The sequence below is a fragment of the Lissotriton vulgaris genome, chromosome 6 (assembly GCF_964263255.1).
Source record: "Lissotriton vulgaris chromosome 6, aLisVul1.2, whole genome shotgun sequence".
NCBI classification, from domain to species: domain Eukaryota; kingdom Metazoa; phylum Chordata; class Amphibia; order Caudata; family Salamandridae; genus Lissotriton; species Lissotriton vulgaris.
The window spans coordinates 789,170,406-789,182,457 of NC_141694.1; the positions used below are offsets into that span (position 1 = coordinate 789,170,406).

Below are 12,052 nucleotides of genomic sequence, written 5' to 3' on the forward strand. Positions count from 1 at the left end.
TGATCCTGTTTTGGAGCTGCCAGGACTGAGAAATGCATAACTTATTTAAAACATATTTAAAGAATTTGTATTAAAAATCTAAGTTAATAGGAATTTCAGAATGACAGCTGCCATTTAAAAGGGAGTAGGCTACCTTATCCTTTGCAGTAAGTAAAACATTTTAATCCTCCTGCTGTAGAGACATTGTAAGTGAATAGTTACCATGTTTCACTTCTGCCCATCATGCACCTACGCAATTAGGGTTAAAGACACAGTTGAGTGAGAAGTGGCTTACTTAAAGTCAGAAGGACTCTTTACACATGACAAAATGGTTCTTTCTGGAATGTTTCTGCTGCAGCATATGGATTACAGCAGTTCAAGACAAGTGCATTAAATCCAATGACACTTGTAATATGGTGGACAGGATATCTGTCACATTTGTGACAACTCTGAATCAGGCCCTAAATCTGCCATGCAGCCCACACTCGCCATTTGAATGCAATGCCTTTGGTGTGATTTTTGTGTCACTTTACGATGGTGTTCCCTAAATGTCAGATATGTCAGATGGAGTACGCCAATTATTTGTCATTATTGTGTGTCAAAGCAAATACACTGGGAGGTGTTTAGCAGCTGCCAGTGCCCAGGGTCAAACACCAACACCAAAATCCTGTCAAAAAATGGAGGGAACTATGTACAATGATGCACTTCATTAAACCCCTGATTTCTTATCTCACCACTATGTCTTTCACTACAGCCCAATAAGGACTAACGTGATAATTTGCTTTTGATTACAGATTGCTTGCTAGTAGATAAATGGAGGGCATTCCTATATGTCTCAGAGTGACAATTACTATTTTATAGGTTCATCGAACAGGAATGGAGATATGTGTATATTTCAAAAGACACATTTAAGTTATGTTGGGACAATTATATAAATGAAAAGTCCAGCAATTTGCACTGCACTCCCACAGAAGGTCAATTTAGAAGAACGTCTCCATGTATGGTCATGAATAGCTGCTTCTTCACACATTCTCTAGAAAACTTGACAGTATTTCAGTCAACCCCAGAACACCCATGCACAGGAAACACACGCTAGTTCTTGTCCATTAACATTGAAGCTACAGATTAAAAGACAAGGAGTAAAGAGGTGATATAGAAGCACTGGAAAACTTCAGTTTATGTATGGAACCTCCTTGCGATTTTACTGTCATCAAGCAAAAATCATACAGCATATATAACTAATCAATAGAGTGTGCTCATGACTTCTTTTACCCAATCAGCCCATGTAATGACATTCTTCAGAGTATAAAGGGTAACGCCTGTCATTATAAATTATAATGCAAGGTTGATACTCTTCTAGTAATCATAATTCCTGTCTAGATTTATAAGTGATACAGTAACACTCAATAGGAAACGGAGAGCCATACCTTAATTTTACAATACAGTCCTCCTTATAAAAAATCTCAAATAAAAAAATTAATTAACCATATCTAACTAATTCATTTTATTACATCGAAAATTAAGTGAAAACAACATTAGTCCATTATGAATGTCTTTCATAACTTTTCAGTCTATTCTTCAAAATTAGAAGTAATGAAGTTAATATCCACTAACTTGAAATCACTCAAACTCAGTCATTCTTCTTCATTCACACTAATCTAAATTCCGGTGAAGGGAGTTCCTCAAATTGTAATCTTGCAATATAACCTATTTATTTAGATTATGGCTTTTCTGGAATCTATCCAGTATACTCCTCTTCTATATTGCCTTATTTAACAGCTATTACAATCGACTGTGTACAAAAAGTTTTGACATCCTCGATTGGGACTTGACCTAGCGAGGACAGGGGGACAACTGGATGTCTTGCCTACCTTCTGGAGACCCCAAACAGATCACACTGAAGTGGACAGTGATTATTGAAACCTGAAGTTCAGAAGCCAGGGTGATAAGCTACTTAAAAAACTGCTTTCATCTGTTGTTTACAATGTAAGAGAGAAAATGCGAGTTTTGCAGAAACAAACATGACTTTCAGGGAATTTCAGGTCTCCCCCAGCATGTATCCAGAAATGGTGGTATATATCTATCTGGTAAAAGAGCCCTATCCCTTTCAGTGCTGTTTCATCTCTGCAAACAGTGTTCACTGAGTTTTTGAATCAGTGGTATTTGTCTTTGCTAACATTTAGCTTGATTTTACCTGCAGAATCATCTTCTTGCTAAATTACATTACCTTCCAAACAACTTTATCTTCAGAAGATATGGTTTTCGACCTGTCCTAGCCAGAGTGATGTCTGGTTGCTAGAAAAAGGGTGGACAGAGCCGCAGCACTTTCAGACTAGGAACTCTTTTAGTTATAAGTATAGTGAGGTCTTTAACTCAGGCCCTCAGCTTAGCTAGTGGCTGCCACTAACACGAGCGCTTCAGTGGGTGGATGGTTAGCTGAGCAGTCATCTTCCTCCAGTAGGTAAAACCCCTTGAGCTTCACTAACACACACAAATGTGTATGCAATAGTGCTGGTACAAGCAAGGATCCCCCCATGCATATGCCCCTCCTGGGTCTTATCTGACACTACCTGATGGTTTCAACCAAGAGTGGAGAAGGGAAGAACTTGACAGTTTCTGCCTGATGTTCAACTATTTTCCCATAGCCTGAGCAGGGAGCGACTTTTTAGGATGACTTACAGCAACAATGGCATTAAAAAATAAGTTGGTGTTGAGGTGAAGTGCATCTGTGTGGGTGCATGCATATATGTGCGTGTTTGGGTGTGTGTATGTGGTTGAGTAAATGGACGTGTTTGAGCACGTGTCTGGGAAATCCGTTTGAGCATATGAGGTTTTTAATGAACCATGGACTATAAGTCACATAAGTGTGCCCATCCATGACATATTACAATTTTCCCATACCTAGTTCCTGCAATCCCTGGCATAATGTTGCACCTTCTTTACATGTTGGGGGTGTTCATTACTTCATTGTGGATATTCTTGGTTAGGTGTGTGGAACTGAAAATGGTACAGTTGAGTTAATAGCTTGTGGGCATTTATCTGTAGCATGATTGAGATAGAAATTATTCCCATATGATAAGCATCCCTAACATTTGATGAAGAAGAAAATGGACACAAATGACAGATCATTTCTATATGTGGCAGTAGTATGTATGGAATGAAAATGGCAAGCGTTTGCTTGTATTTTGTAAACATTACAAAAGCTGATTTTCACATAAATAACAATCTTGTGTTTTGAGGAATTCAGCTTTTTCATCCGTTATGAAAAGGTGGAATTTTGTATCAAGTCTTGAATACAATTGGTAAGGTAATATTTGTGGACAAGGCTATTTTATTTCTGAAAAGTATGTAAAGCTTCATATTTAGTGACAATTAAAGAAGAGTTCTGAAGGCCTATTTTTGATCTCAGTTCCTTGGTGCTAGGGAGCCTATACTACTATTTAATAACTCATGTGGAGGGATGTCATCATCTACAATGCTCTACTATTGTAACTACTGTTGTTTGCGATAGGCATGAGCGTGTATGATTGATGTAACCTGTCAGTTTTTGAACCATGTTATATTCCGTGAATGGGGTGTTGTATATCATATTGTATTTAACTTACGAGATCATGCCATAGTAGGAACCAATTAAGTGACTGCATACTCTCCCTCTCCATTAGGTTCACTATGTTCCGTGGACATTAAATGCTAAACTAATATATAACAAGATGGTCAAGCACCTTTCTTTGAGTATCAAAGTACCATGAAGCTACAAAGGCCAAAACGAATAAGATATTCATTGTTGTGCATCTTACCTTTTGTGTACAGTTAAAAAGAGAATTGCTTTTAATTAATGTGTGCATATGATTTATGATATGTGACAAACAAGATACAAATCTGTGAAGACAAGAAGTATACAGTCGACACGTTTTTAACTACAGATAGCAATATGCCAGTATAGTTAAAGGACCTTGCTTTCCCATAGGCTGCCATTTAGGATTCTTTACAAGCACCCAATAGAATACAAATAGAAGTTCAAAGAGTAAATATATATATACGTATGCATTTTGTGGAATAAAATGTCATGCAAAGGGGTGTTGCTTTTTCACACAAGAAGGATTTAAAGCCGAGATTTTCCTTCAGGCTTTCATCACCCATTCACTATCCTGAACACATGGAGTCCTTACCTAGTACAAACATGGCGATCCTGCCAGTGTACTCGGAAAGCTTTCCAGCCAGTATTGAGAGGATGGAATTGGTGGCGCCAAAGCAGATCATCACATATCCCACAAACTGTATCCCCAGAGCACAGGTCACGTAGGACTTAGAGAAGGAAAGAAAAACATGCATTGTTTAGAATTGTGAGTCCATGTTACACATTCTTAAGCAAAGGTTATTTTTAAGGCGCTACCATAAACTTGTATTTAAATGATAGGAATGACCAAACCCAGGGCACAAAAGAAGCGAGGTTGAGGATGTTATACGCTTTTTAATTACAAAGGACGGCGTTGTGACCCTTTTAATGCAGTGTCCCCAAATCCCAGAACTGGGCTGTAGACCGTTAACACTGAAAGACGCTGAACTGCAATGGGGCAGTGCGAGCTGAATGGACAGTTGCTCAGTCCAGTAGTGTACTCTGTATGTATGGGAACAGGGCAGTCTGCCAGTAGTGCATTGCAACATGATGACCCACCACTGCAAAATACGATGAGGACCCCCTCAGCCTCCTGTATATAACCAATATGTATTGGCCTTGGGCTGAATGGAGGTCCCCTCAAAGGGCGAAGTGCTACAGGGGGTGCAGTGGCCTGCGTTAAGCAGGTCAGTGCTTAATTTGAGCCTGTGGTTTTGGGTGCTCAGCAATGGCACTTAATCATCAACACCGGCGCCATTGAGTACCAGTTAAGGACACATTTATTTATGGTAGGCACGGGGAGATTAAATGATTTGTCCAGAATCACAGAATGTTTAGCCGATGCTGAGACTAGATCCTGATTCCCCAGCTCGGAACGGCAGCTCTGGCCATTATGCCACACTCCCTCCCCACTTTTATGGTTAGTAGTTGGCTCTGTTTTAGGCGGCGCTAACATGAGAAATGGGCTGGTGCAAACTGCCTCCTGAAGAGAGCTCCGGCACTTATTTTTTGACAAATTAACCAATGGCTACTTCCTGCAGTCTGCATATGTGTATTTGTGGCATCCAGGTCTGTAGTTTCACAATATAAATGGCAGAGGAAAGTACAATGGCTTAGGAAAGGAAGAGAAGAGCTGAGGGAAGAAAAAAAGTTAGTGCTTCCAAAGGAAGAAGGATGCAAAAAGGCTGGGAAATGAGCGTAAGAGAGAAAAACAGAGGGAGGAAGAACAAGCCATAGGGATAGGGGAACAGAAACAAAGAAGCACTGTGGAAACAGACACTGGGAGTATGGGTGAGGGAATAAGAAGGGTCAACGGCAGGAAAACAAGGGCGAGGGGTATTGTGTGCAGAAGATGGAGAAGGGCAAAGGGCTTTGTAAAGGAGAAAGAGAGCTTGAGGGAAGGGCACGATGTACAGAAGGAAGGAGAATGAGAAGGTAGGCCTGGGAGTGAGAGGGGAAAGTGATGAAAAAAAGGAAAAGGCACTGATGGAAAAAAGAAAAGAGCATTGTGCCAGGAAATTCGAAGATGAAGAGTTGCAAGGAAATTCGAAGATGAAGCTTTGCAAGAAGAATGAGGAACAAAATATTCCATCTGAGCAGGTCTCTGGATCTTATACATTACTAGCTACATGTTGACAGTTTATATATAACAGTGCATTATGCGTTGTTTTTTTGAAGTGCATTCATTGACCCACATTGGTAGTGGCTGCCTGCCCAATAGGCAAGAAATGGACGTAATAGTTTGAGCTCCAATCTAGATCATAGAAGATCTAGTAACACTGAACAGACCATTAAATGAGTAAGGCGACATCTATGGTATTCGCATGCCATTCTAAGTGATGAATCTCATTGAGAGGAGTATTCTCATTCATTATAATTATATTCCATTGTGAGACAAAATACTATCTCTGTTTATCGGGTAGGGTTAAGGTTCTCCAGCAATTTCTTTACAAAGCTGGCTGAATTTTAATTTGAAATTAATAAAACAAATCTTTAAAACCATGTACATATCATATAAGATATAAATTGACATCGCAATATATAAAGATTTGGGAATTACCATATTTACCTTTTGGGGCCGATTCCGATTCGGGAAAAAACGCTCCAAATAGCTGCTCTGAGCGTTTTCCCATACGAATCGTACCCTGCAGCGTTCCCCGTACGTACGACGAAGTACGATTCGTACCAGGAGCCATACTCCGTACGAGTCGTACAGAGACCGTACGACTCTAATCTCCATACGATTCTCCCTTGGAACCCGCTGTATGCGACATCTGTACATTTCGCAGCTGTTTTTTATGACCCAGAAAGTACGATACGTGTCGGGTATGCACCGTACAACCCTTTTCCTACGGGAGCTGAAAACAGCCGTAAAAGCAGAGTTTTCGCCGAAACAGGTACTGAACGGTCCCCCCGGGTACGGTTCGTACACCCCATGATCGTAGCGGTACCAACCGTACCCCTACGATCATGGGGTACGGTTCGTACACCCTATGATCGTACGGTTGGTACACCCCATGATCGTAGGGGTATGAACCGTACCCCTACGATCATGGGTTGTACGGACCGTACCCCATGATCGTAGGTGTATGGACCGGACGGTGTGTATGCGTTTGTGTGCTTTTCCGCACGACTCGCCCTTACCTGACGTGGACCATACGAATCGCGTCCTCATACCCCGGTCCGGATCGTACTCCTCGTGTGGTACGGCATGTGTACGAGTCGTACGGCATGAGGACGAGTCGTACAGCATGTGGACCAGTCGTACGGCATGTGTACGAGTCGTACGGTTCACGGTTTTAGCCTTGCAATACGTACGGATTGCAACGATTCTGACGGATTCACGGAATACGGATCGTGCTAAGCGACTCGAATGGACGGGTACGATTCGTACAGAGAGGGCTCCGGATACAAATCGTACTGACGTTTTTTTTCCCGATTCGGAATCGACCCCAAAATATGTTAAATAATTCTAAACACAATTATTCAAATTCTTATTTAAATGATTTGTGCAAATATACAGCATATCTCCCCCGAAGCACAAAAGATATTGTTACATATTTATTTATGTATCTACACATCTTCATAGCTACATATCTAATGTGTGCAACGCATGCCTTAGCTATGTAACTAGAAGCACAGAAAACTATTTTAAGTTTTTCAGTCAAACATAAAACTTTTTATACAGGCCCTACCTCTACACCCCTCATGACTGTTAACAGGCAATTTCTCCTAATAGTACTGTAAATAGGCATAAAAATCATGAAAGGAGCAACATTTTCGAAATGACAAGCATGAGTTGAGTAATCACATTCACTTACACAATCTTCATACTCTTTCCAATTTATTGTATGAGTTGTTACTTGCAAGATGCCCAGCTCTTTGTGTAAAGGTTACGGCATAGTGAGTTTGTCATAAAACCTAGGTAAATTTCACATCCTTCAAAAACCTCCATTTCTAAATAGCTAGTAGTCATTGTGGTATGAACAGATAGGTCATATCTATTTTTCAGCAAACCTACCCCACCCCAACAGGAACTCTTTCCAGGCTGTTTACTGGCTACAATCGCATAACAAAAAAGAAGGCAGACAAAAAAACACAAGATGACTAACTGCACTGGAGCCGAATCTAAACCCATGTCGAGCAAAGATTGCACAAACATACTCAAAACCTGCCATAAAATTGTGTTATATTATGTTGTCTTATGTTATGTGAAGTTTAGCTATGTCACATTAACTAATTTTTGCTTTTGAATTTGATAGGAGTGTAGATAAAAAACGTGGCAGTTTCATTGGAAAAGAAAATGCGAGGTAAGAAGCTAGAGTTAAGCAAGTTATACCAAAAAGACCATCAACAGTCTTAAAAATTTCCTTTTGGTTTTAATAAAATTGAGTACTCTGGAAAATTAATATTGAGAGGAAACCTATCGTATAGCCTGCTTATAGGCTTTCAAGAAGGTCTTGAATTCAGTTTAATTTATTGGTGGTATTTGTGCCACGACTGACTCAGCTTTTTCAGAAGTACATTTAAGTTTAAAAAGAACATTTATTTACCAATAAGCAGATTCTATTCAAGATTTAATCAGTCGCAAGAAAATAGGTGAAAATGAGTGTAGCAGGCCGGAGACCTGTGTGCAGAATTCCCCAGATTTGAAAGAGGTATCCATTATAAGTAAGCCAGATTTGAAAATGCATCCGAAATAGGAAAAAATCATCCAGTGAAATTTTTTTCCTATTAAGGAGGAGCTTGTAGGTGAGGCACAGAGCCTTAAGAATTCAATATGATAGTCGCCTGTTCATCCGAACATGACAGTATTGACTGTCATAATGTCATTTGTCAAATGAGATTACTAAGTCAAACAGCTAACCTGCTATATGATTAGTGACCTTAGAATGTAGTTGTAAGTAGTATGAATGAAACAGAGTAAATTCATGAATACATATGACCTGGTAGTTGATCACATGTAAGTTCAAATCTCCTAAACTGTAGGGAAAGTTTGAGACCTATTAAAAGAGGTTATAACTTCACCAACATCTGAAATAGTACACTAAACGACAAGAACATGTAAAACGAGAAGTAATATATATATATCACTTGGCAAGATGTCTGACTAGGAGGTAGATAATATGATAATAAGATGTCTGACTAGGAGTTTTAATAAAGATAGGAAAGCTGCCAACACTTTTTTGCCTTTCTGGTTAAAGCACAAATCTAGGGGAAAGGGCTTTGATAAGTGAGGCACTTAATCATGCTTTTAACAAGGTCTCTGTGATGCATATTATGTCGAAGGGGTTATGGACCATACGATTGAGCCATTTATTGGAGTATTTAAGTACAGAACTGGAATCAATAAATTCAACCTTCAGGAATTAAGAGCTGCTCAAAGAAGTTTGGATGCCACAACTTACCATACTGTTACTAATAATTAAAAATACAGTGGTTCAAGGTAGACTCATTTCAGTACAAACATTTCTCAGTCAGAGAATGCATAATACATCTGAATATACATTTCTACACAAACTTAAGACATACTGAACCAAAGTCAAAGCATTTATCTATACATAATACAGTACTCAGTATTTAGAGTGCTCTAAATAGTGATCACACTGTGCAAGAACTGTCCGTAGATAAGAGGTGGGTACTCATAACAAGACCATTGACTCTGGACTACTGATGTTTTTTTCACTATAGAGGGGCAATGAGTCTACCTGTTGTCCATATTCGATGGTGTATTGAGCTCATTGGCAACTACGAGGTCATTATCAGTGATCACTGACATAATATCGAGGGACAAAATATAGAGTACTAAAAATATCGATGCAAAAATATCGACAGGCAAAATATCTAAGTCCTATCTACAAACAGGTAAGTACCAAAAAATCGACTCCAAAATGTTGTTTAAAAATATGTACTTTGTAAAAATATCAAATTTATTAAAATTAATGGAAAATTAAAAAAATATTAAAAATAAATAATTAAAATATACTTAAAAATACTTACGTAACCTTAAAATTATTAAATAATTAATGTAAGTTAAAAAAATAATACAATTTTATTTTTTAAAACATATATATATATATATATATATATATATATTAACACAATATTATTAAAAAATATACAATATACAGTAGGGAAAGTGTTGGATAGCGTAGGGGTAAAAATTACTGTTCCCACTCCAGTGAGTGCAACAGTAGGGAAAGCGCTGGATAGGGTAGGGGTAAAAATTACTATTCCCACTCCAAAGAGTGCAACAGTAGGGAAAGCGTTGGATAACGTAGGAGTAAAAATTAATATTCCCACTCCAGTGAGTGCAACAGTAGGGAAAGCGCTGAATAGCGTAGGGGTAAAAAATTACTATTCCCACTCCAGTGAGTGCAACAGTAGGGGAAGCGTTGGATAGCGTAGGGGTAAAAATTACTATTCCCACTCCAGTGAGTGCAACAGTAGGGAAAGCGTTGGATAGCATAGGGTAAAAAATTACTATTCCCACTCCAGTGAGTGCAACAGTAGGGAAAGCACTGGATAGCGTAGGGGTAAAAATTACTATTCCCACTCCAGTGAGTGCAACAGTAGGGAAAGCGCTGGATAGCGTAGGGGTAAACATACTATTCCCACTCCAGAGAGTACAGCAGTAGGGAAAGCATTGGATAAAGTAGGGGTAAAAATTACTATTCCCACTCCAGAGAGTGCAACAGTAGGGAAAGCGTTGGATAGCGTAGGGGTAAAAATTACTATTCCCACTCCAGTGAGTGCAACAGTAGGGAAAGCGTTGGATAGCGTAGGGGTAAAAATTACTATTCCCACTCCAGAGAGTGCAACAGTAGGGAAAGTAAATACTTCATATAATATTAAAACATATATATATATATATATTAATATCTATAAAAAATTTATTAAAAGTAATTACCAATTTAATATAATCTAATAATTAATCACTTAAAATTACAAAATAAAATTATTATTACAATTAGTTACCTATTAATAAAAATTAATTACAAATTAACAATTAAATAATTAACAATTACAAATTAATTAACAATTAATTCAAATTAAATACAAATAACCAACCATGTATTAAGAGTGTTGAAAGAAATATGAAGCAGTGACCAAAGTAAAGCAGAACTGGAGTCCAGCTGCTCCAAGTGAGAGGTGTTTGAGTCAGTCATCGTACTTACTGGCCAATAAATATGAATTCAGATTTAAGGTGAAAAAGATAAACCAATGAATTAAATAAAATAACAAATCTATCAAATCCAAGAATGATATCTATGGCCCACATGTATTCCCATACTCCTATTCCACAGCAACAGGGGACAAACACAAACACCCCAAGGACAATAGTAATAAAACATGAGTATAATTAGTGATAACTATCTGTGGGCTAAAATGAACCTTAATGCTCGTCAAGTCACGGAAAGCTGTAATCCATCCCTTCAGTTCCAAGTTTCAAAGCTTGCCACTCTTTTCTGTCATCACCCTTATAGTTGAAGATTTTAAGGGCAAAGTGTATTGTTGGTGTGATATGTTACATTCTGACAGAATAATACATCATGCAATGATTTTGCATATATGTTGAACAATCATAGTAGCAACCATGGGTATAGTTGTGCTCCAAAAGTGCACCTTCTTAAGGAGAGATGAAACATTGCCCAGAATGATCTTGACTTCTTTATTTTCTGCAAAAGATTGCAACCATTTAACTGCTACTTCTTTACCTCGAGCACCACCTTTGTTCTCTACATCAAATACTGTAGTCAAGGGTACTGAAACCAGTAGACTATCAAGAGATCTGGGTCCAATTTGTACATAATGTCAAAGATGGAAATTCCATCAAGCACCTCTGACTCAGTGCCTGTCCATGATTTAAAGTCAAATTGGAAAGAGCCCAGATAGTTACCTGATTCATTGCTCCTTCAAAATGTGAATTACATTTTCACAAGCAAACGTAATGGGATAGACCCATTGTCTTTCTTTCTATATGATGTGTTTTAATTGCCTGTGCTCTGGCAAACAGATAACACTGTGTCTGCAAAACCTAACAAGTGATTTCTTTGTTTTATGATTCTTGGTGCCTGCATTGGAAGCAATAAATAACTATAACAAAGAAAATAACAATTAATGAACACATTTTTCAAGAGAAAGCTTGAGAAACACTTTCCCATACTTATGTGTACCTTTGTATAATCACTAGCAATAAATCCTTGCTGGAAACCGCTGAACATTGTCAAAGGAATCAGAAGGCATTGCCGTTTATCTTTCAGTTGCCGGAAGGTAGCCATAAAAGACATGCATATGGTCAGCTTTTTGTCTTCCTTTTCATGACCTTCTGTGAGATTAATCTGATCCAGAAATAGAGCAACTATGAGCACAGCCAGCACACCACAGCCTGCAAGGAAAAACCAAAACATTGATGAGCTAAGTCCATTTGAGATGTCAAATATCAGATGTAGTAAA

General features: G+C 38.4%; 1 protein-coding gene across 4 annotated transcripts in view; it reads right to left on the reverse strand.

Annotated features, from left to right (window-relative positions):
- The window catches only part of LOC147708009 (N-acetylglucosamine transporter UNC93A-like), a 534,754-nt gene that overhangs the window by 15,932 nt on the left and 506,770 nt on the right, over window positions 1–12,052 (reverse strand). For all 4 annotated transcript variants that reach the window (XM_086926817.1, XM_086926819.1, XM_086926820.1 and 1 more), the window contains 2 exons: window positions 11,773–11,984; window positions 4,149–4,284 (listed from right to left, as the gene is read on the reverse strand). In XM_086926817.1, the coding sequence (XP_086782943.1) occupies window positions 4,149–4,284; window positions 11,773–11,984 (348 nt within the window). The remainder of the gene's footprint in view (window positions 1–4,148; window positions 4,285–11,772; window positions 11,985–12,052) is intronic.